Below are 26,107 nucleotides of genomic sequence, written 5' to 3'. Positions count from 1 at the left end.
CTTCCTGACTGTAATGGCCGTGTTGACTTTCAGTGCCTCACACACAAGAAATTAAAGAGGAATATTTTCACCGATAATTCATCTTTTTCTACAATGCATTAGTGAATTAAATGAATAACGACAGAAAATAAATGGATATTTATTTCTGTTCCAAACAAAACTCCTTTACAAACACCTTTAACAAACCCCACCCCCCTTCTAGAAAAGTCTTGCTGCACTGCCAGCCTTCCGAGTCAGCTGAGTTTGTATGTGGTGAGGCAGCTGCCTTCCATTTCAGACACAGCCACAGTCTAAGCCACATACCACATATCTGATTATACGCACATGCATAACAGCCAGGGAAACCATAACCCACATATAAGATAATATGAAAACCATAACACAATTATAATAGTACAGTACGATACACGCTAACAGTTCTTTAGATATGGTGCTTAGAGGCTAAGCTCCCTTGTTACCATGGGAAGGCTGCCTGTAGCAGTATATCAACCAACGCCATATACTCTCAGAAATGAAGTGACAGTGGATTTGCATTTTTGTTCCACAAGGATCCCCAAACATTCCCCAAATGTACCCTGAAACTACAGCTTCTGTTTGGGTACAAATGAGTAGATTTTCCAAACAAAAAACGTCCAAATTAGTTTATATATTGCTGGCTACGGGTAAAGCTTTTTGCGTCTACAGGGTACTGCTCCAGCGACAAGCATTTGTACCTTTTAAAGCACTTTTCGTACCTTCATTTCTGAGACTTTAGTGGGCCTTACTGCAGAGACTCCCGGTTTTAAAAAGACAAACCCTAGCCACCTTTTCATTCCCTGCCATTCTGCACGCCTGCGCTTTCTGGTTTCCCCACGGCTCTGTTTAACGCTTCTTTGCCCACATCTTCCTTGCAGATTCCTTCTACATAGGTATGTCACAGCTTTCACTTGCCGTCCGATTCTGTGTGGCCTGTGGCCGCTGTTGTTGAGGTGACAGTTGAGTGTGCATGTCCTGGGCTTCATTCACCTTCACGTGCCACTAACGATGGCTGCGTCACTCATCTCTTTCCTAGATTTGTGCTGTTTTAGTTTCTACTAACCCTTCATTCTGAACGGCAGCCTTTAATGATTGCTAACAGACATTTTTTCTCATCCGCATGTTCTAAAATGGAAGTGTGTGCCACTGACTCAATGTAGCATGCCATGTCACACATTTTGTCGTTTTCCAGCATGATTTTTACGTGTGAGCCGCTGTTGTATCTGCAATATGCACCGCCCCTTTCCCATTGGTCATGGTCATGGCAAACCACAAACACGTTCCTTAAACATGGACCTCGGGGGGGGGGGGGTGGTGGAGTGGGGTCATCCCGCCGCCAGATCGATCAGATCCCTCCCGTCTGTCGTCATTCTTGTTTTTCCGTTCATCCATCCCTTTTTTGTTTGTTTTCTGCCTTTTCCTTCTTTTGAGGTTTCGCTTTGCCTCGTCTTACGTTTCTTTCCCCGTTTTTCTCGTTCGGAGGCAATGAGCCGTCCAGCGGTCGGAACTCCCCTCTCTCCTCTCGGTCAGACAGCCGTCCGGTCACTCCAACTCTCTCTCTGAACCCTAAACATTTCCATCTCCCAGGTAGGAGCAGGAACGTCCGTCTCCGCGATTCCGTGCATCACGTCATAGCCTTCATCTCTTTCTGTCTGTCTCTCTTTATCTTTCTCTTGCTCTCTCTCTCTCTCTCTCTCTCTCCCCTGCTGTAAAATCCAGCTGGTCAAGCTGGTCATAAGCTGGTCTACCTTGGTATGAGCTGGTCAACCAGCATAGCCAAGCCAGTCATAAAGCTGGTCTAGCTGGTTATGAGCTGGTCAACCAGCTACCAGCTGTTTCAAAACATAACTTGTACTGGTAAAACCATGTCAAGCTGGGAGCTTGTCTGAACTGGTAAACCTGCTACATCATGTTGAGTTGGGAGCTGGTCTGGTCTGTTCAACCAGCTACCAGATGTTTCAAAACCTAGCTTGACCTGTTTTTTCAGCAGGGTCGCTCCCTATTCTGTCTTTCTCTCCCTCTCTCTGGTTGTTTTTGTAACCATTGAAGATTACATTTTAATTTCAATAATGTTCTTGGAGCCGTTCAGAAAGCGGAACACATTCTGACAACATACTGCACCATAGCCGAATGGGGAACCTTGATAGCAACAGATTACAACTAGACAAAATATGAGGGATCAGCAATTCATTGTCCTCTAGGGCCGAGAACTGCTACCAAAGGCGCTGGTTTGCTAACAAAGACACTGGAAGTAGGGGTGCTGAGGGTGCTGCCCCCTGCTGCTTGGTAGCTTTCTATAATTGCCTATATACATACATAGTTCACTGATTCTTGTTTTACTGAAAAAATTGTGAGTTATGTTGTTATCCAAACAGTTACATCGTAACAATTACTAATAGTCATTAAGGGACATTTAATCAATTATATTTTAAGAAATTGGGAGGTTGTGTATGTTATCGGCTCCCATTCAAAGAACTAACTAGCCTACATGAACTCTGAAATACAAGCAAAACACCAATTCGCACTCTGCTATCTATCACTCGGACGGTTCAAAAAAGTGGATAAGTTACCGGAGCTGGACTTGTCCCTGTCGTCCCTCACTTCATCAGAGATTTCTCTGCTCTGTTGACTGCAGAACTTAAAGGACTCAAGGAAGATTAAAACTGGTAAAAGATGTAAAAGATCTCACCTGTGCACAGTGATGTTCTGGACAGATTGAACATTAGACCCATCATTACAATTAGCAACATGCCACTGCACAATGCCACATTTGAGGCCTTCTACAGCTAAGGCGTTTAGTTATTCAAGGCTATTCCCAAGTGTGAATTCTATTTAATTGACAATGTTTTGTGATGTTATACATGAGATTGGCTTGCTGAAAACATAGCGAGGCTATTGATCAAGTAGTTGTCAACAATGACAGTAACCCAGATAGTGTTAATATTTGTGTGTGTGGTAATCACTTGAGAGACAACAGATGTGTAGTTAAAGCGACTAAATTGGTCACTTTACATTTAGTTTTAGACTTTGCTTTCTAAGCGCTAGTAAGATAGCCAACTGCAAGCATGTAGGCTATTAAAAGCTATCCTTATAGCTATTTAGTTACATCGGCAACATTAGACGACAGATTTGTGAATCAATGATCCTGCGGAAATGCTGAAGAAGTTGTGGCTTTTGGTGTTGTGAATTCATAAGTAAAGGAAAGATGCTGCGTTTTTGTTTCTTTCAGTGCAAGGCATAGAAGTATGTGCATGGACTTATTGTTTATTTTGTATTGTTAAGGAGTGTTATGTAGACCTATTGCACTGGTGCAAAGTTTATTTAGCCTAGTATAAAACTGGGCATTGCATAGTTTTGCATTAAAATTAAGCTCTTCCCTGCTAGTCCAACAAATATAATAAAGCATCTAATATTTATAGCGACAAAATTGAGCGTTTTTGCCGGCAGCACCCGCTATTCTAAGTATCTTCCAGCGCCCTTGTTTTCCACTGTCCCTTTATCTGGGAGTCAGGTGCGAAGACAGTATGGCGAATCAGTGGCAATAATTACCCAGGAAAAAATCAAACTAGGGTTCGATTTGATTCAAGGGCAAGAGTTGATGATCCCTGCAATATAGTATCGCAGGTAATGTAGCTACCAAGGGTATAATGAGGGCTTCATTTGGTTTGTCATGGCCAGAATGGGTGGATACATGATTCGCAGAAACCCTGGTGATCCTGAGAAGAACTTGCTTTGCTTTCATTGATTCAGTGTAATTTTGTCATTTTGTTTTCTCACACAGTGGATGATGTAGAATCATATCTCAGCTGGTTTGTGAGTTTGTTCTGCATCATGCGGCTGAGCCCAGCATTTGGACTAACAGCATATACAGTGTATCTGTGGGTGCCACATTTCAAAACGATCTTTATATTTTCTTCTTTTTTTTTTTATCAGTGTGTAGCAAGGAATGAAGTATGATTTACTATTGCATGAAGGTTATGAGATGGTATAAAAAGAGTCATTATGTCCCTTTTATTATTCTGCCATTACATTGTTGTTACATTCTTATTATGTTGTCTTTATGACGTCCTTATCCTGGGCCGTGTAATATGCTGTTTCTCTCAAAAAAAATTAAATACTGAATCAATTGCAGTGAAATATTTCAGTTGCATTTTAGGTTAACGGTGTAATTCACCTCTGCAAGCTCCAATCTGTGATGCCTAGTTTGGTAAAGCATGGCAACCATTTTGTACCAGTAACCTTACCATACATCAGATGAGGTGAAGACTAAGAGTTTATCAGGACACTGAAACTGGGAGCATTGGACATTGGAGTTTTTCCCACTTCAGGCCCACACACACCACTCCCAAGAAGCAGCACCCTAATTGTTTTTTCTCTTATCCAAGCACTAACCACACCCAACTGTACATAACGTACTCACCACCCCAAGCCCCAGGCATTGGCCACACGCAACTCCACTTGGCTACAGCCATCAGACCTTAGAAGCTGGTATGGTAATATGACTGCTGGTGCAAATGTACAGTAAAAACGGGGACCACGGTCTCATCTACTACCCCACACACATTGTATTAAAGGTACAATAGGTAAGATATTTGTGTTAAAACATTGTTACAAGAACATTATAAATACCTTCCTATCATTGAGAAAGGCTCACTGACATGTTGACCCTCTGCCTGTGTTTATAGTCCCAAAATTTGTGTTTCTAAATAAACAGTTGACGGACCAACTCTCTGTACACAAACATTGTATAGCTGTACAATAATCCAAGCTCATTGGTTGAAAATGTATTCTAATTGCCACAGCCAATGGCGTGGGGGGAAGGGGGGGGTTTCGACGTCAGCGGGTTTACAGAGAAAGGGGAGCGCTAAACAGTGTTGTGGTTTGAAGGTGTTTGTTGCTGCAATTCCTCTCTTGACTGTTAAGTCCAAAATGACCTATTGTACCTTTAACATCTTTTGAAAGCAACTGAACTGTGTCTCATCTCTTTCTCCCGCTCACCTGTGGTGACTGATGTGGATCAATTTCCTGAATATTCATCTTGTTTGTTCATTCATTGATTTCCTTGATGAGAGTAGCAAAAGCGTCCATGTTTATTGAATTCTCCATCGTTTCTTCTACCCTGGCTGTGGAGGCCGACAGACAAGGGAATGATTGTATGTTTCACTATTTGTTGCTTTGCAGATCAAGGCGCCAACATTTACAGAAAACCCCCGATCTACAAGCAGCACGGTACTTTTACACTTCTCTTTCTAATTTTCATTCTGCTGTTTTCATCAAAAGAAAACACAACAAAGCAAAATTACTTCATATACTGTGGGCTCCATTTTTTTATTTAAAAAATGTTAAACTTTGGTTGATTCCATTGAATCATTAATAAAGCACACTGCTTTACACATGTTGGAAAATAAAATGTATGTATTTCTCAAGGGTGCCAATAATTCCGGAGCCCACTGTATCTCATATCATAACCTATGAGAATGAAACTGGTATTAACGCAAATTAACCTGTACATATTACAGTATTAACCACTCATTTGCATTACTGAATTCAGGCTATGTCACAATAAAAGCATTGCAGTTTTTACTTCATAGTGTTACACAATTCAACAGAGCTTTAAATCTGCAATTAAAACTACAAAGTGATCAAGAAAGGAGAGATTAGTGGACTTCCAAAGCAGATTTGTTTGTCCATGGAATGACTGTTTCCAACGGCTTCATTCCTAGGCAGAGTGTATGAGTTATCATCTCTCTAGCAGGTGTTGTTGGGAGTTGAAGTCCAGCCCTGCCTGCTGTAAGATACCTTTTATCTCACTAAGATGTCAGGTCGTGGTGGTCCCTCTGAAACCATGGGAAATACGTAAAGGTTTAGTGAGCTGGAGTGGGACTGGAGGGTTGTGTGATTGTGTTGATTGTGTTTTGCGTTAATGCTGCTCAGATTCACCATCTTTTACATGATGTAGACAGGTTAGGAGGATGATACTGAGGATGATCTAGATCCTTTAAAGATCAGTGAATCTGCACACATGGCCTGACCATGGCACATACAACAACACAAGGCGTTCTTGCTCAGGCAAGGTCCTGTTAGAAAAATAGATGTCCAAGAATAGAGAATAAACAAATACGTTAATGTCTGCTGGTGACCTGTATAATTTCAATGAAACCAACACACGTCACTGTGTGAATACCAAATACATTTGAAGTTGATTTTAGATTTGATTTGGTTTGTCAATGATTAAGAGACTGCAAGTGCAACCAAAAACGTCCAACCAAACCTAAAACAAAAAACTGTATCAGATATGTGTCAATAGTGATGATGCTGTTTCCAATCGAGTGATAAGGCTACATGTCTTAAATAAGCTTTACTGCGTCGTCTCCTGGTGTCTGTGTTTGGCAGGGATCACCAACTTACGGTTCTCGAGGGCTGAGGACTGCTAGTTTTTCACCTTCCCTTTACCTGGGAGTCGGGTGTGAAGACTGTCTGTCTAATTGTTAGCACTACTTACCTGGGAGAAAATATTTGGATTCGAGGGCCAGAGTTGATGATCCCTGGTGTAGGGCGTGTTTGTCCTCTGTGTTCTCAATGTTCTTCATGTTGTTTGTTTCCCCATTTGAGTCACCCCCCCATTAACACCTGACCATGCTTCATTTGACCGCAACCCATGTCTACATGTAAGTATCGTCTAATGTTTCTTCCTCTAATTTACCCTGAGAGGCAGTCAAAGCTCAAATAAATCACTAGTTCTTGCGTATACAAATCTAATATTGAAGCATGGCATAAGAACTGCGCCTTCCAGCTCTCTTAACACTCTATGGTACGGTATATTTTAACACTCTATGGTACTGTCTCTGTTAACACTTTTGGTACTCGGTTCAGCCCCTTTCTAAAGCTCTCTGATACCCTCTCGCATGCTGTTAGTGCGCTAGCTGGGATTAGCTGGCTCACGTATGATCACACAGGAGGGTTCCAACGCTTATTAAACCGTTAAATGAATGCTGCCTGACAAACGTAAACCCAGTGTCCTGAAATCAATGCAGGATACTACAAACTTTACAACACATTTACATTATTTAACGTGAACTTCCCTTAGATAGTATAAACAAGGGTTTCAGTTCCGTTTTATCAGGATTCTTCAGGATCATCTCCAGTTTCCAAATGAAGCTTTGCACTTTTATTGAATCATATGTGTTATAGCCACAACAGATTAAACAGATGAAAACAATCTCTCTTCAGTCCCTTCGGGGCTTCTGAGTGGCTCGTAAGCACTTCGGTGCGATATCTGCCCCGTGTCCAATAGCAGCGTTGACTGTGGCCAGCAGTCCCACAGGATGGCTGGTGATTGGCCATAACGTCACACAGGGCGGGAGGATTTTCAGCCAACGGGGTCGTTCCTGTCTCATCGCGCATGAGCGACTCCTCGGCCGCCGGGGCTGCAGTCTGCCTGCTCTCGTCTGCACTTTCCCAGACCGGCAGAGGATGGCGCAGCGATGAGACAGGCCCGCAAATATTGGCGACCATTTTAAATTGGGGGAAAGGAAATTTGGGGAGCACAGGAAAAGATGAATTCCCTCAAGTGTCAGTTCGTAATAAGGATGAAACGGCACTGAAGCCAGCTGTGATGAGTAGATTTTTTGACCAGTGGATTTTAAGGTTTTTTTTAACATGCAGTGCATCTCTGGGAGCAGGTCTCTGAATCCACGGGCTGTCCTGGGAAAATAACCCTGGGAATGCTTTTGTTTTTTCTTTTGACTCATCAAGCCTTCACCAACCCTTCCCATTAGCCTATGGGAAGGGTTGTTGAATGCTTGATTAAAGGCCACATTCATAAAATCCCCACAATGTCACATGATACATTTCATACAGCTATAAAATTAGTTATTAATTAAAAAACCTTTACGCTACTGACACAGGATCCTAAGTGGATTGTAGACCCATAATACACAGATACAGGGCTAAATAAAGAAAAGATTGTTTCTTCAGTCTTAGGAATGTCCATCCACTTATGATGGATGTTGACCATGTTGAGATATTTCAGTGGAGACAAGGTTGAGTGCATCTATTGGCCTCTGTAAGACGCCAATGCGCTGAAGTAGGGTCAACTAACCAAGCTGAACAGGATCACAACTACTGTTTAGGGACTTGATTGCCTTGGTGTGTGTCTGCCTGATACATCCCGACAAACGACAAACTCATGGTTCCCTGGAAGGAACTTACCATTATATTATATGGCGTTAATTGTTCTGTCCTTAGACCGCGTACTAAAGCTAAATTATTCCATAGTTATGGTAGGAGACCCCCCTGTACTCCCAGAGGATGTACTGCATGGTAAAAGCACCTGCTGCACAGCTCCGATTGCATACTGACCACGGTTCTTAACCAAGTATGTGCACATGCTCAAACACTAAGACAAACAGTTAATTTCAGATTTAACTTTAATTTGTGAGCTAACACACATACACCATATGGCTTTATCTTTAAGTGGATCATGAATCTAAGCATTACATTTTACTGTTAGCATTATATAATTACATTCATAACATGAGTGTAAATGTAATGTAATGAAAGCATTACATTTGACTGACTAGATGAGACTGAAGTAGTAACAATAGCAAGTGAGTTTAGCAAATGCAAGTGGAATGCTAGTGTCCGGTTAGGGTCGGCACTACAAACTATATCGAATCCGAAGTATCTCAATCTCAAGCATACTCAAATCAATACGGCAACTAGTCAGCTCTGTCTAGGGAACCAGCACACAAACAGGAATTCATTCAAAGTATATATCAGTCAGCCACAAGTAAGCATTTTTTCACATAGACATATTTGAAGAAGTTTGCCATAACATTAACTAAAAAGTGAAATATCCCCATCAATAAATTTACTACAAAGCACATTACATTTACATTTCACTGATACCAAATGCTAATGTAGCCTCAAGTCTCCGATAAAGACTGATGGTATGCATGGAGACTCCACCCATTGCAGCTGTGCAGCAGTGTAAATCTTTTAATAGGCACATCACTGGTCACCCAAAACCTCAATGCGTCTGATGCTCCTCAGAACCCCATCACTGCCTGTTTATTTTACTTGATTATTTCCACCTTTAATGGAATGGCAAAATTTATATCATAGCTGCAAATTCAGTTCCAGATAATTTTTTGTGGTTATTAAAATCCTTGTGTAGGTCTGTGAGGGCTGAGGAAGGTCAGAAGCTTCTTTCTGATCGGCCTGCAGTATGCCTGCCCATAGCACTGATTGGACGGCAGTGTGTCCACCCCATTCCCCCACATAGGCTCTGATGGCCTATCTGCCAATCTAGATTCAGCTGCAATGGCTGCACAAAGCAAGTCTGCCGACGACATCATCAAATCCGCCAAGTTCCCAGCAGCCTCCGCTCCTGGCCCGGACCAAACGCCAAAGATTGAGACAGACTCCTGGCCCTGTCCGCCCTCCCTTGCTGCATTAGGTAGGCTCTTCATACTCCCCCAGGATGTGCAGGTGATCCAGATCCAAATCAAGCCAAAAGCACACAGCCTCTATTGTCCAGATCAACAGACGGTTCCCTTCAGTGTGAAATGGCACCCTTAAAAATAGTCTACATTCCTTCTGCTACTCATGAAGCTCTCCTTAGTTTTTTTTTTTTTTTTTAAAGATGTTTTTTAGGCCTTTTTCAGCTTTATTGGACAGTATATAGTATAGAGAGACAGGAAGAATGGGAGCGAGAGAGAGGGGAAGACATGCGACAAATGTCGGACGGTCGGATTCAAACCGCCGACGTCGCGGCTTGCAATGAGCATGCGGTCAGTGCTCTACAGGCTGCGCCACCGAGACACCCCAGAAGCTCTCCATAGTTACTCATTTTTCCTTTTATAATGGTTGTGATCATTCTAAATTGACAACCATTAGTTTGGGCACTGACCGTTCACCCCAACACACAGTCATCCAACCAAAAAAAACCCCACTGTCATTTCACGATTACAAGATTATGGTTTCGTTTTATGTATGTCTGTTTTTCAACCTTCCATTCCTGCATTGTCAGTCAAATGTGTGGTTCATGCTGAAGCTGCTGTCTTTGTGCTGTGTGGTGAGTAAACTGGTTTTTGGTGTGTGAGCACAGCAGGCTACTGCTGTGGTTTAGCTGCACGCCGCTGTTGTCCTTGTTCCTCAGGAAACCGGAGGTTCTTGGAGTACTTTTATGAAGCTAAGTCTAACAGAGCGAACGTTGGCCAAAGAGTGATCTGTTCTTTTCCGAGAACCTGGACTTTCAGAGAAGCTAGGTTATGACACAGCTGGTAGCTGGTTGACCAGTTCAGACCAGCTCCCAGCTGGACATGGTTTAGCAGGTTGACCAGTTGAGCTCCCACCTTGACATGGTTTGACCAGCTCAAGCTATGTTTTGAAACAGAGAGACATGCTACCAGCACTAGTTGATTGACCAGCTCATACATGGCTAGACCAGCTTATGATCAGCTCAATTTCCAAGCTGGCATAGCTGGATTTTATGGCAGGGTTGTGTTCAGCAGTTAGTATGTAGAATGTGATCCATACCTGTCAGCATTGGAAACCAAGATGAGCGAGACTGTGAGCCCTGGGTTTTCACTCTGGCTTCTGGCACCACCCTGGTGTTATGTAGGTCTACACCTGGGAATGAGCAGGGCCAGTTACTGTTGGAGGCCCTGTCTGAAACCAAAAGCCGAGGGAGGCATTTATTGGTCAGTTTGGTCTCCTAGGCCACTGAATATGAGTTACGAGGGTCAGCTGAAAATTGCTTTGCCGTTTAGCCAATGATTCACAGCACAATGTCACCTCTGATGATTCATCCATAATTTTGCAGACTACAGCTGATTTGATGGAGAAAATGTTGAGTATTGCTGTGGACTTGCTGTGTATGCGAGTGTGTGCATGTGCATATGTTGTGTGTGTGTACATGTGTCTGACTGTGAGTGTGTGTTTGCGCACATGCTGTGTGTGTGTGTGAGTGTGTATGTGCATGTGTGTTTGTTGTGTGTGTGTGTACATGTGTCACTGTGTGTGTGCGTGCGTGTGTGTGTGCATGCACATGTGTGTCATTGTTTGTGTGTGTTATTCTGTATGTGTGTGTGACCTCATGTATCTTGCTTTGCAGGTTCAGATGGCAGACGTCGCTCACGAGAGGAGGAAGAGGAGGAGATTCTGAAAAGGCGACAGATTCAGGAGGAGCATCTCAACAAGGTCAGGCTAGCTGGCACAGAGCCACCAGTGTTGCTACTGTATGTTTACAGCAAACAGTTACTGTTGAACATGATTGTGTTAATGCCAGAATCGCAATCCTGAAGATCAGATCTACCATTCACCTATATTTCAAAATTCGAATTGAGTGCCCCTTCACCAAGTGATACCTTATTTTCTAGCTCGCATTCTATACTTTAACATGTGATTACTCACATTTTGAAACATGTATCTGAAAGATGTAGCTGGTCTCATGCTTACTCCATTCTTGCTCTGTGTGAAATGGTCCCCCGGGGTGATGGACACAGATCCAGTCTGGTTTGGGGAAGCTGATCCTAAAGGAAGAGATGGAGAGGGAGCTGAACCGGGAGCGCTACTCCCGGAGTGTTTCCGCCCAGCGGTGTGATCCACAGTACACCAACTGTACAGCAGGTACCCAAATATTTCCCTCCATCCAACACTATGACCCCCAGAACAACAACTGTACAGCAGGTACCCAAATATTCCCCTCCACCCAAAACTGTGTTCCCCAGAACACCAGCTGTACAGCAGGTCCCAAATACCTGCCTCCATCCAACACTATGACCCCCAGAACACCAACTGCACAGCAGGTACCCAAATATCCCCCTCCACCCAACACTGTGTTCCCCAGAACACCAGCTGTACGGCAGGTACTCAAATATCCCCCTCCACCCAACACATTGTTCCCTAGAACACCAACTGTGGAGCAGGTCCCAAATATTCCCCTCCATCCAATGCTATGACCCCCAGAACACCAACAGCAAGTGTACAGCAGTTACCCAAACACCTCCCTACACCCAACACGGCATTCCCCAGTACAACAAATGTACAGCACCCTAATCTCCCCTCCACCACATTGTGGCCCCCCTCCCCAGCCTCAATCCGGATACTCCCAATACCCCCCTCCACAAAGTACTGTGACCGAGCCTTCCACCCACACAGCCAGACTTGTCCATGCCCGGAAAAGAACTTCCAAGACAGTAAACATCTGGCGTTTTTGGGAAGCAACATATTCTGATGCAATTTCCCAAAGGAATGTTGAAATATATCTCCAGTAAATACGTGTTTTCTACACTGGGTAGGGATTACGGCAAATTTTGCCATAATTCTGATAATTACATAATATTACTTTGATGGCCAAATGTACAGTTTTTCACTGGGAGGGACTTTAACTGAATAGTAAGTACACGTGTTCACTGCTGTGCTTGTCCGGATCACTTGAATTAATTAATGGGGTCAGTGTACCTCCGTGTTTATTATGCTGTGACTTCAAGCCTTGACTAAAGGTCCATTGCACATTATGTTTTCCACGCCATGCAGACCCCAGCTCCCCGGCATCCAAAACATCTTCGTTGCCTGGATATGGAAGAAACGGGCTCCATCGGGTAAGTGTTTTATATTTCCACCTCACTAATCCTGAAGCAAGCACGATAACTTTGTTGTTTTAAAAATCAGCAAATCACTGACACAGCAATACAGAACGTTACCGTTCATCAGTGTCGATGCTCTCATCGTAATGGTTAAAGTTGTCGTTATAGTCATACTTCTTGGAGTGGATGGGCCTTTATGATTATAATTATAGTTCTTGGTGTGGATGGGCCTTTATGATTATAATTATAGTTCTTGGTGTGGATGGGCCTTTATGATTATAATTACAGTTCTTGGTGTGGATGGGCATTTATGATTATAATTATAGTTCTTGTTGCGGATTGGGGCCTATGCAGGATTTTTTTCCTCGATTCACTGCTGTGTATACGCACAAATCATCTACTTCCCCATTCTCAACCCTGCCCGCTCACACCACAAAGATGATTCTGGCCATTGCAGACTACCGTGTGATAGCAATGAGCAAAGAAAATCGTGGTCAAATATGATTTGTAGAACATGTGCTTTAGTAGACCACACACAAGCCATTTTAAGCTTTTCAGATGCAGCACAGATTAATGTAATTGTTTTATATTTTTTGGGTGAAAATCCTGCATAATATGCCTTTAAGACCCGGTTCTAGACACTGATATTTGGGGGGGGGGGTGCTTGAGGTCCCTTGCCTTGACTGAAAAAGTCAATTGTAAAACGTCAGCTATTTGACTTTTTCACACTGTTTATGAAATGTATTGATCCTCAAAAGAGGGTTGTGTGAAGGAAAGAACGTCAGAAGGAAGGGAAAGAGCAACAGAGGGAGAGAGAAAGTTATAGAATTGCTGTGACCCTGGCCTTGGGAATCCAGATGTCTCCACACTACAGACATAACTAAGCGATTGGCTCTGTGGTCTGTCTGCTTGTCAGACATAGCTAAGTGATTGTTTTGCCTGTTTCTCTCCTTGCAGCCCCAATCGACAGACTTCACCCAGTACAACAGCTATGGAGACGACTGTGGAGGAGGGAGAGGTAGGGATGCAACAATCACATCCAAACCCTAATTCATTCTGCACAAAATATATAATTAATTTTACGGTACATGCATATTTGACAGTTTGAGGTGTAATTTGATTCAACTGTGTGCACACTTAATTCAAATTCATTGTTGTTCATTTATTGTCATATTATTAATATTTATTATCATGAAAGGGTTGTAATAACTTTTGTACCTCTCTTTTTGTCTTGCAGATTTCAAGGTAAGTAATTCACTCACAATGTTCCCGCAGTTCAAAGCATGTTCACTGCCTTGCATGTCCATATATGTCGCGGGGTCATGTCACGTTCTGGAGCGTACACATTTACCAGAATGCAGCTCGCTGCCATCTGCTACGCTTACATATATATGTTCTGTTCGGCGAGGAAGAGGATTACACACGTTCCCACAGAGCCCATGTCCGAAAAGTTTAACTCTCTACATGGAAGGAAATCCCAAAGACCCATGTGGTATCGTAAAAAATTGTGTGGTTCATAACAGACCATTTTATTTGGAAGTCCATTTCAGTGTAAAACTGAAAAATAAATAATAAATACTAAATACTGTAAATACTGCCCCTATATGGCTAGGCAAGTCATCAAATGCACCTCTTTTGACCGTAAACTATGACGCCCTTAGCGGGAGTGGTCAGGAGGTGCCAGAGCCGTTTGTTATGTCCCTGGGGGTTGTCGTGGTAATGAGTGAGCGCCATCTCGTGTGCTAGCAGCAGGGTGACTGTATTTCCTGTGTAGCACCAACCGGCTTTATCAACAGGCTGAAGACCTCAGCATCCAAAAGCATTTATTCTACCTATCACATGTGTGTGTTCTGTTCTATAGCCCATTCAGGATGGCCGTGAACCCATAACCAGAATGGACAGGGGAGTATCTATGCCTAATATGTTGGAACCAAAAGCAAGTATTTCATTTTAATTTTTACACTGTTGAAACTTTCTATTTTGTTTCAGGAAACCCTGACGCTCTTTGCTCAGTGTAGTGTGTGTTCTTGTCAGTGTCTTCTGAGGCAGTCTCTAGACGTTACATGTGTCTGTGAGCCGCAGGAAGGAGTTTTGAAGGGAGCGCTGGAGAGGGTAGTTGGGTCTATAACCCAGGCGATGATCTCAGTTATTGAGAAGGGAAATTAGCCATTTCTTCACACCCAGGGCTCACAGATTTAAATATTTGCAGAAACAATGCAGATTACACCTGGGTCTAATATGTGCTTGTTATGGATTCAAATACTTTTCTGCCCTTTACTGAGCTTGTATGGTGTATTGGAACCTGTGAAATGCTCTCAAAATGTGCAAACCCCACCTTCTGGTTGGCTCAGTTGCAGCAGGGAAGATCAACTGAGCACAGAAAAATATTTGAATCCAAAATAATTGTGTATTTGACCCAGGTCCGATGCAGATTAGCCACATCACACAGCAGTGTCCCCACCCTATACTGTAAACTGCAGCTACACCCAGCATAATCTCACTCTTTTCTCAGTGTAATTCTGAAGCACAACCTGTCTGTCCATGCGTACATATCTATGAGCTAAGCTGTACCATACACACAGTTGTGCTACACACACACAGGTGTGCTACACGGGGGGAGGTGTGTCACACCTGCATGCTTTTATTCCTCCCATGATGCCTTGCGGGGCCAACTGCTTGCTGCAGTTACCATAGTTACCAGTTACCATCATGCTTAGCGTGCTGGCTTCTCCATACTCATCGCGCGCCCCCCGTTTCAGAGGTGTCTGACCTCTCCTGCGACCTCTCACAGTTCCCTGCTGTGCGAGCAAAGCAAGTGGCATCGCTACCGTCGCTGTTGCGTGGTTGTTGAGCTGTGGGTTCACATGCTGGCCAAAAACCCCCCTGCAGCTGTTTTTACTGCTAGCACGAATCACGCCGAGCCAATGACCAATGAAATGTGGCCAGTACTGCCCCCCCTTCCCTCCCCTTCCTCAGGTTTTACCAAGGTTTCATTTGCCATGATGTCCGCATCAACTAATGAAAGCTGGAGAACATTGGACGCCCAAGCAGAGGGTCTGACTGCTTTGGTGTTTAGAATTAGGCAGTATCATGCGAAGACATCAGTAAATGATAAATTTAGATTTTGTTTGGCATATTGTACAATCACAATAAGTTGTAACATGACATCTTACCAAAAATGTGCCGGGATCTCCAGCTTTTATAAGATATGGAACTTTTTATGGCAGGAAAAATAAGAAATCTTGGTGAATATCAAGGGTGTGTCAGTGATTTGCTTTCTCTACACAAGTGTGTCACACGCCCCTCACACCTCCTCGCACTCCTGAAGAACAGGAGGGAGGAGGCTCAGGAACAAGTGGGATTAGATTCTTAGTCTCACAGCCTTAAAGCTGTGTGTCATGTCTCCGAGTGAAATGGAAGTTTAAATTAAATTATCAGGAACAGAATAGCAGCCAATGCCAGAGCATGCACCATACCATGACGCCCCCCCCCCCCCACGCCCTTCTCCCCCACCAATCATCCACTTCTCTTATCCAGTGTTCCTCACACACCATGTCAATACAGAATCCACAAGAGACAGTAGCCTATAGCATGTGAAACTTATGTTCTCACCGCATTCTCACAGCGTTCTCACAACGTTCTTGTAGCTTTGTGCAAGTCTCACAGAGATAGATGGAATGCTGTTGATGGGCTCAAAGTCTGGAGGATACATTTGCTGTACAATATGGGCTGCAGGGGCAGAGAGAATGTGTGCGTTTGACTGTGTGTGAGTGAATGTGTGTGTGCTTTAAGTCCAGGTGAAATTAACTGTGTCTCATTGATTACTAAACACAAAGCAGAAGAGGGAGGGTTAACTCCAGTGAATGAAGTGAGACACTGCAGTGTGGTTCAGAAAAGCATGACTGCACTGAAGTGCAGTAAGGTAAAGTGAAATGCCGTGAGGAATCATAAAACACAGTGAAGAACGGTAAAGGTCAGTAAGGAACTGTAATATGCAGTGAAGAACACTTAAGCGTGGTGAAGAACAGTTAGGTACAGTAAAGTGCAGTGAAATTCAATGAAGAATAGTCCGGTGAAGATCAGTGAAGAACAGTAAATTGTAGTGAAAGTCAATGAAGAACAGTCCAGTGAAGAACAGTAAAGTCCACTGAAGGTCAGTGAAGAACAGTAAAATCCAGTGAAGGTCAGTGAAGAACAGTAAAACACAGTGAAGTTAAGTAAGATCCATTGAGCACTGAGAGGTCATGTCTATAACTGCAATTTAATTCAGTGCAATGAGTATTCTGTCCATCTCCACGCAGCTATGCAGAGTCTTCAGTCCTCTCCATCAGCAATTCCTTTCCTGTAACAAAACTGTCTCTTTCTCAAAAGGTATATCCATATGACATGCTCACCATCACCAGCAGAGGGCGGGCTAAGCTCCCTAGGGATGTGGACAGAACCAGACTGGAGGTAATTCAAATCAAGGAATCAAACCAAAAACAGTGTTTTCAAAGCAGACACATAGAATATAAAGTATTACTCCAAAAATAACTATATACATGCAGATCTGTAGATCTATATAGAAAGGGCATTATGGTTATAAAATAGGGGGTTATGGGTACCGGATACAAAGTAAAGTAAATAATTCAAAAAATGCTAATTCAATAACCTCCATAATGTTCTTTTTAAATGTAAACATTATTGTCAATCAAATCAAATTCACGTGGTGAAAGTACAGGTTCCCATCTTTTAGTAAATGCATTTTAAAGCATTTTTGTTTCACCATGTAGAAATGACAACGATTTTTCTACACAGCCCTCCACAAATTCAGGGCTCCATGTTTAGTACTTTGTTGCATATCTTTTACATGCAATGACAGATGAATTTGAATTTGTAAACTGCAGTTTGCAGTTTGCTCTTACAATCACTCTGAAGTGAATTGTCCAGAAATACATTTTGCCAAAGATCTGCAGGCTTGTTTAGGTATTCTTAGCAAACTGTAACCTGCTCATCCTGTTTTTGCAGTTAACTAGTGGTTTACATCTTGCTGTGTAGCCTCTGTAGTTTGGTTTGTGAAGTATTCTGTGGACAGTAATCACTGACAGATCCTCACCTGCCTTTTCAAGAGTTTTTCTGATCTGTCTGACTGGTGTTTGGGGTTTTTTCTTCTTTCTGGTGAGAATTATTCCGTCATCAACTATACATGATGACCTTCTGCTTCTGACCTTCTGACCATTTGCTTATACTGAGCTCAACAGTGCTCTCTTTCTTTTTAATGATATCCCAAGCAGTTGATTTCGGTACGCTTAAGATTTGGGCTGTGTATTTCTTATTTCTCAGCCTCATATTGGTTCCTTGACTTTCATTGGCACAGCTCTGTTGACAAACCCCAATAACGGACTCCAAAATAAAAAACCTAGAATCAAGCCTACATACTGAATGCTCTCTAATTCATGTGCTAAAGAAGCTTTTGACTTATCAGAAACACCTGTGAAGCCATTTGTACCAAACATTATGGTGCCCTGAAATGGGGGAGGCTATGTATAAAACGCATATTTTATAAAAGCTGAGAACCTGCAAATTAACCACATAAATTGTTTGATTCCAAATGTAAAATTGTAGGTATAGAGCTAAATCAAGAAAAAAAAAATGCCTTTATCCCAAACATTATGGAGAGCACTGTATATTTATGTCAGTCTAGCCGTTACAAATCATTTTCCGTGATAGGTAAATAATGATGGGCTGTGGGGTACGTGTGTTGTGTGTTGTGATAGGCAGATATGCTCTATACTATGATAGGCTGTGATGTATGGCACTGAGAGCTGTGATAGGCTGTGATGGCCAGCACTGTGCTGTGATAGGCTGTGAAGCACAGTGTCGTGATCAGCAGAGATGCTCTATACTGTGCCACCATAGGCTGTGATGTACCGTGCCATGATTGTTGGTCAAGGAAGTTAGTCCTAATTAGAGGAAATCTTGTGAAGTACGCTTTCTCTATCATTAAATATGGCTCTCTTTCTTTCTCTGCAGCGTCACTTGGCCCCAGAGATGTTCTTTGATATATTTGGGATGGAGATTCAGGAGTTTGACAGACTACCCCTGTGGAAACGCAACGACATGAAGAAAAAAGCCAAGCTGTTCTAATCTCTATCACACCCACCATGCATGATTTACTTCATACTCAAACATTGCCTGTCACTCCTCTATTGTAAAATACATGTACAGATTGCTTTGGTTTTGGTTTTCTTCATGGTTCTTATCAGCAGAAACTGTGTTTCTTTTCGCTTCTAACACCAAGCTACCCTACATCCACCCACTCCCCCACCCCGATTCAGTTACTAGACATAGATTTGACCACGTGTGAAGGGGTAAAAAAAAGAAGAAAAAACGGTGTATGTTAATGCTTATTAGGAAGGAGAGGAGCATACTCCCTCACTTGGCTTGCTGTTTTTAAAGGGTTTAAATGGAGCTCTTCCTCTCACCGGAGTTCTAATGAAAAATACAGCCTCCGGGGGTCAGTGGGGTTCTGACAGAAAATACTAACCCCCCCACCACCGCTTGCACTAATGAGAGCTTCCAATGAGGAGAGCAGTAATGATGAAGGGGGATAGGTGGAGGGGCAGGTGAGGAAATGGCCCCTGGTGTGAGGGGAAATGGAGAGCCTAGCATTATTATCTGCACCAGGGATATTCACTGGCAAGAATTAACCCAGGGAAAGGGTTTAGTTGGTCGTGCTGAGTGTTCATAGATCAGGCTCAGATCTGTGGTGTGCTGGGCCAGATTAATTCCTGGGTTTTTCCATTTTAAAATGCTTGTCAGCTTTTATTTTGCCTGATGAATTAGAGTTAGTTCATTTCAATCACACATTATGTTAAATATATTTAGATAAGGTGTTTATCGTTTTCTCAGAGATTGAGCTTAGATCCCCTCCTAGATGTCTCCATGTTGCTGATTGCGTTTTGGCGGAGTCGGGCTGCAACCGCGGAGAGTCACCACTAGAGGTCAAACCTGAGTCATGTCTGTTTATGCCCATCTGCCTGAAAGGCGAGGTTGTTTTCCTTTAATTTTTTGGATGTGCTGTTTTCACCATCTTACACAAAATTCAACTTAACGAGTTGCTTTCTTCCTCCATGGCATTGTAAAACAATCAGTCCCCATTTAAGGTCCATAATCTCAACAAACGCACACACAGTACATGTATACCAAATGTCACTTTTAAGCAAATAGACAAACATTAAGAAAGAATTACAGTTGTTATAACTGTGTTTTATATATGAAGTTCAAACTGCCATTTTGTTGTATAAGTAAAAGCACTGCTTTGGGTCACTTTGTAAGCAGCTACATTAAAGGTTCAACACCTCCCTTCAATGTAAATTTTTAGAGATAACATGATTATCTACCACTAGGCATAAATAGAGAAATAACCAGGTAGTATTCCTTCAAAAGATGTGCTGTGTGCTGAGTATTATGGGATGTTGCTGCTGGGGACATTTTCAGCAGGTTCCGTGGGACCAATTGGGGCACCGGTTACCATGGCAATCTTGGACCTGTAACCAATCAGCGGAGAAGCCTTTGCTGTAGTTGTAAATAGATACTCGATTAAAGACGATGTCACCACTCCCTCAGCGACGTTTTTTGACGAAACCCCTTTGTACGCTCAGATTAAATGCGCTCTTGCCCTTAAAAAAAAATACAATTCTTTGTAACACAAAAAAAAATGTTTTAGCAATTAAGGAATATTGTAATCCACCTACCATATCAAATGAAAACAGAAATGAGAGACTGAGTTTTGATATGCATATTTACCAACCTTTTCTGTCTTTTGGAAGAGAGACTTTAATGATGTAACAGTGCTTCTGAATAATAAAGAGCAGCCGTTCATTACCTGATTGGTGAAATTCTTTCTGGCCTAATGTGTGACTGAGTGAGCGGGGCTTGTATTGGTCGGCTGGGTCTCCTGGGGCATTGAGAGTCAGCTGTATCAGAGTTTCCTTGACTTGGCCAAATTCAATTGCTACGCTCTTTAGCCAATGGCTGAGAGCATAGTGGCACCTCCCTCCGATGATTCATCCATAACTGTGGTGTTGAATTTTGGCTGATTTGATGGAGAGCATTTGTTCGAGTGTGTATGTGTGTGTTTACATACATACATGCATATTTATTATGTGTGAAAGTGCATATATTTGTGTGAGTTGTCAAGCCAGTTTGAACCAGTGATATGCCGTCATCCAGCTGACACACTGTTTTCCCTGCATCCTTCATCATGCAGGCCTCCATGTTTCATTCTGCCCAAGCTTTCCCCCAGACTGCAGTCCCTTCTCTTCAGCTCTCATGGGATGGATAGTGATGCAGAGATTCTATCACACCACAGGAGAAATACTGTGATAGAGTAGTGTGATAATAAACACAAGATATGTCTAGAAATATGTTATAAAGACCTCAAATGTCTATAAATATGTTATTAAGAGGCATAGGAATCACTGGTCGCACGAACCGGTCATCCCCTATCAAGAGTGGGTCTCAGTGGGAGTTGAAAAGGATAAAGCAGTGGTTAAAATCCAGTTAACAAACAAATGAAAATGGGGCTAGGCAAGAATTGAAAGGCAAACTAAATGGGTCAAAGTCAACAAAGTAATCACTAATGCACAATCCACACGCAAATGTTGACAGAGCTAGTCCACAAGACCAATACAAACGGCGGGTTTTTCAAATAAAATAACTGGAAGTGGACATGGGCAATCTTTGGCAAACTGGAAGTAAAGCAAAGCTAGCCATGCTTCCAACAGAGATGGACGAATGTACACAAAAGCTTATGACCGAGGTCATAACACCCCCACCGAGGGACTATTTTTTCAATCAGGTACCTGTGACCACGTGTGAGTGCGTCAGTATCAGAGTTAACAGGATCTTTACTAACAGAGTCAGAATGCACAGCGATAACTTCAGACACAGGATCATCACGAGAAATTCAAGAGACCAGCAACAAAGGGTTAGAATGGCTCCATGGGAGACCTTGTCAGGAGAATGGCCTCGGGGGAGGTCTTTTGAGAGCTCCTGTGCATGTTGTGTGGGTGCAGTCTGGACAGCTGGGAGGTCTTCGGACTCAATAAATAACCCTCTGTCTAATAGTCACCTTCCTCCCTTTTATCAGGAACTTCAGACGGTCCATAAAATGTCCCTGTGTTTCATTCAGTCTTTAAGATTTACAGCATGTGTATGTCTGTATGCATGCACATGTGCATATTTATTGACTGAATAATTGCTGACTGCCACTATGTCTCTTCATTCAGGAAACAGGATTATATTTTTGTAAGTATGGTGAACTGAATTTTTCTTTGAGCACTGAAAACAGTCACTTTACTTGCACTAGTTACGCAAGACATTTCCAATGGATATACATTTCTGCCAGGATATAAAGGAAGTAATTTGAGCTCCATATCTTGTGATTAGAGATGTAATTTATTATTTCAGAGAATTTCATGTTTGGTGCAAAGTTCAACATTTTCCTTTTGCATCACATTCTGTATGACTCATTACTTTTAATTTTTACCAGTTTATAGCTCTCTTTCTCTCTCCCACTCTCTCTCATAAGTCTCTTCTCTTAGAAAATCACATCCAATGGTAACACATACATAGGGCCACTTGCTAACTACTAGACTAATTTCACTATGAAAACCTTAGTAAAAAGAACACAATCGTTAGTCAGCATATAAAAACATTAGATTTACCTGTTGGAATAATGGGGGTGGCACGGATGGTGCAGTGGGTAGCACTGCCGCCTCACAGCAAGAAGGTCCTGGGTTCGAATCCCCGTCGGCCGGGGCCTCTCTGTGCGGAGTTTGCATGTTCTCCCCGTGTTTGCGTGGGTTTCCTCCGGGTACTCCAGTTTCCTCCCACAGTCCAAAGACATGCAGGTTAGGCTGATTGGAGAGTCTAAATTGCCCGTAGGTATGAGTGTGTGAGTGAATGGTGTGTGTGCCCTGCAATGGACTGGCGACCTGTCCAGGGTGTATTCCTGCCTTTTGCCCAATGTATGCTGGGATAGGCTCCAGCCCCCCTGCGACCCTGTTCAGGATAAGCGGGTTAAGATAATGGATGGATGGATGGATGGATGTTGGAATAATGTATAATAATATGCCCCAACATTAGAATGGTGAAGGCCACAGTTTTTAAAAGCATTTTTACTGGTTACTGATTAGCTGTACACAAAACACAAAGGTTTCCTCATCTAAGCATTATGACCATCTTTCTTTCCATATAACTACTAGTGTCTTATGGACGATGACGACAGCTGGTTAAACATCAACAGCTACACCTACTTTTCTCCGTTTCTCTCTCGAGGCTCAACACAGAGCTGAAAAGGCCTCTATAACAGCAGGTGCATGAGTAATTCAGCCAGCAGGGTTACTGAACTTTAGACACTGTTTATAACTAGATATAAAATTCAGTCCTGTAACCGAACCATCAATAATCTCACCGCATCACCTTCCCATCTTCTTTTGTGAAACATACTTAAGACACAGAGGGGCTACTTGGGAAGGGCCGTGTGTTTAGAAAAATTACTTCGGGAAAAATGAAATCCATCCATGCTTGCACTGTGGACTAATTTCAGTGAGCAATTTATTTCATAAACATGACCAGTGCCCGACTTGTTTAGAGAAGGGATCTGCTCCATAATTTACATTTCAGTATTCACATCAGACATGTTAATTGTGGCAGACTTTGCACAGGTATCTAGATCTGTGAAGTGGAAACAAAGGGAAATCCCATGACCCACCTAAATAAGCCTCTACTACAGCCTCTGTATATTTCTGTTCTCATGGTTTTTCCCCAATAGGAACATTTCAGTCTGTGAATTGCATCACAAAAATATTTGGTATGGGTTACTGGGCGCAGCATTTCATGATATCTGATTGGAGCTTGGAAAATGTTATCACCTCTTGTTCAGTTGTGTTCTCCAAAAAACAAGTGGAGATTAGAGGAAGAATAAAAAGTTTCAGAACACTATTGCTGTGTGTGCGTATTAGTCCTGTGTGTGTGTACGTGCAGCATTTGCACTAATGCTAAAGCCGTCACTCGGCTAAATATATAGGGATGTTCTGAGAATTGGTGTGATTTATTTGGGAAGTGAGGAGTAGGATGTAGACATTGGTAATTAGAGTGTGTCTGACCCTTCTCCCTCTGCACAGTGCTCCCTCTCTGCTTTTCCTCAGACAAGAAGCCACATTCATCCCTTCTATCCAATCAGACATCTCCATTTGCTCAAGCCAATCGGCTTTCCCCATTCAATTTGACACAGTTTGACACTCTTCTACCCCCCACCATCCTCCTTAGCAACTCTTGGGAAATTAGGGGACAAAGGCGGCGATCGGAACGTCGGTTCCGCCTGCCAGGAGCGGAGCCGGCAGTGTGTCTTACTTACATGGGAACTGCCTGCACTACTCAGCCTGAAACCCCCTAGTTTGAGTCAAAATCCAGCTGAACTTTGACCTATGAGTCAGGACTAAGGAATGCTTCTCAGCTCCTCAGAGACCAAGCCGGGTTCCAGACAGCCTCCCCTGCAAAAACCTGAGTACAGTGTATGTACATACTGCTTCTATAACATTGCTCGAACATCGCAACTTAGTGCTTTAGACACGCGCTCATTTATCACCTAATTTCATATGAACTTGTGCGTAGCAGATGCAAAATTCCGGTCCCAAACGCTTTTAATTATGTTTTCCTTTCTTTATTTTTGCTTGATTGTGTTATGGTGGGAGCATGCAAGCGAATGATAATTATAATTAATATTTATGACAATGGTTATTGTCGAACCTGCGGCAGTGGAATCTGGTGAATAATGAAGGCAGTGAACCGCAGCAATATAAGAGCTGTCATTTTCTCCCAGTTGAGGGGAACCTGCGGGTGTATTGTGGGGCTGTAAATTGTACAGTAACAGCAGGGAACTAGCAGGGTCATTATGTCCTTATGCCCCCTACATGTGGATGAGAGAGCCATCCTCCCCTCTGCTGCTCTGTGAGAGCTGGGGAATGCTGCCTGGCCTCTAAGGAGCAACGCTGTTTACTGGACTTAATTTGTAACAGAGCAAAGTGCCTATATACTACAGCCCTAACCACTGGTCCACTGAGTGCTGCACCCCATTGCTGCACTGAGCACTGCTCCACAGTAATAGCAGCTCCAAATTGCTGTTCTGACCACTGCTGAACAGTGAACACTGCCCCAAACCACTGCTCTGAGCACTGCTCCACAGTGACAACTGCTCTAAACTGCTACCCTGACCATAGTTCCACAGTAACAACTGCGCCATACTGCTGCTCTGACCACTGCTCCACACAGCTACTCTGACCTCTGTTCCACAGTGACAACTGTTCCATACTGCTGCTGTAACCACTGCTCCACACTGCTGCTCTGACCACTGTTCCACACAGTGACAACTGCTCCATACTGCTGCTCTGACCACTGCTCCACACTGCTGCTCTGACCACTGTTCCACACAGTGACAACTGTTCCATACTGCTGCTCTGACCACTGCTCCACACTGCTGCTCTGACCACTGTTCCACACAGTGGCAGCTGCTCCATACTGCTGCTCTGACCACTGCTCCACACTACTGCTCTGACCACTGTTCCACAATGTCACTCTCACAATTGTTCTTCCCTTATACAGAAGTATAGGCTGAAGTTGTCAGGCCAGGGCGCCAATATTCCTCTCACAATCATTCCCTGTATGAGCCTCATCCCTGGCCCTGTCAATCACACAGACAGGGAGGCTTTTTACAGGGCAGTTGTGGGTGGGTTTTTTTTGCTGGAGCACAGCTTGCCTGTAAGAACCTGTTAGCTTCATTGCTGGCTTTGAGGCGACAGTGTTTGTTTACCTGATAATCATTTCCTTCCCCTGAATGTGTGCCAAAGGAAAGTAGATGGCCAGATCTAAGGTTGAATACCTGTCAGGAGAGTGTAAACCAGTGGCCTCCAGCCCTGGTCCTGGAAAGCTACTGGGTCTGCTTTTGTTTTCACCTTAAAATCAAAACCCAGGTAAGGAGGTGAGGTGCATTAACTGTGTTGTGGAGATCTCTCTTCTGTTTCCAGGCTCCCCTAAATTACTATTGTCAAATATATTGTCCAATTAAAAATAAATATGCAGACCCGAGTACAAAATGTGCTGTTACATATAGTATATCAAGGATCATTAACTCTGGCCCTCAAATCCAAATAAAATCCTGGTTTTCTTTTCTCCCATGTAATTAGTGCTACTGATTAGCCAGACTGTCTGGTCACACCTGACTCCCAGGTAAAGGGAGGGTGAAAACCCAGGAGTTACTGAACCTAGAGGACTGTGAGTTGCTGATAACTGCAGTATGTGGTCAGATTGAAGGAAACATTCTGAACCCAGACCATAAAAATGCTAACTGTTGTCTGCAGCTTCATGCGTTTATGTGCAAATCACCCAGGGTTTAGGTTTTACCACATTTCATTACTCTTTAGTGACCCCTGCTGGTAAACCCAAGTCTGTGGACT

General features: G+C 43.0%; 1 protein-coding gene across 17 annotated transcripts in view; it reads left to right on the top strand.

The window, feature by feature from the left end:
- The window catches only part of ablim1b (actin binding LIM protein 1b), a 133,678-nt gene extending 119,194 nt beyond the window's left edge, over window positions 1-14,484 (top strand). For 3 of the 17 annotated variants that reach the window (XM_061233289.1, XM_061233284.1, XM_061233280.1), the window contains 7 exons: window positions 5,197-5,244; window positions 9,335-9,475; window positions 11,135-11,220; window positions 11,526-11,649; window positions 12,559-12,623; window positions 13,566-13,626; window positions 13,846-14,484. In XM_061233289.1, the coding sequence (XP_061089273.1) occupies window positions 5,197-5,244; window positions 9,335-9,475; window positions 11,135-11,220; window positions 11,526-11,649; window positions 12,559-12,623; window positions 13,566-13,626; window positions 13,846-14,180 (860 nt within the window). In that variant the 3' untranslated portion in view covers window positions 14,181-14,484. Of the gene's footprint in view, window positions 1-893; window positions 909-1,497; window positions 1,603-5,196; window positions 5,245-9,328; window positions 9,476-11,134; window positions 11,221-11,525; window positions 11,650-12,558; window positions 12,624-13,565; window positions 13,627-13,845 lie in introns of all 17 variants that reach the window. The other 14 variants (XM_061233288.1, XM_061233283.1, XM_061233279.1 and 11 more) reach the window with 7 other exon arrangements.
- Window positions 14,485-26,107: the final 11,623 nt, after the last annotated feature.

Source organism: Conger conger, chromosome 2, assembly GCF_963514075.1.
Source record: "Conger conger chromosome 2, fConCon1.1, whole genome shotgun sequence".
In the NCBI taxonomy this organism is placed as follows: Eukaryota; Metazoa; Chordata; class Actinopteri; order Anguilliformes; family Congridae; genus Conger; species Conger conger.
Note: the sequence above shows the minus strand (reverse complement) of the source record. Positions and strands in the feature narration are given on the sequence as shown.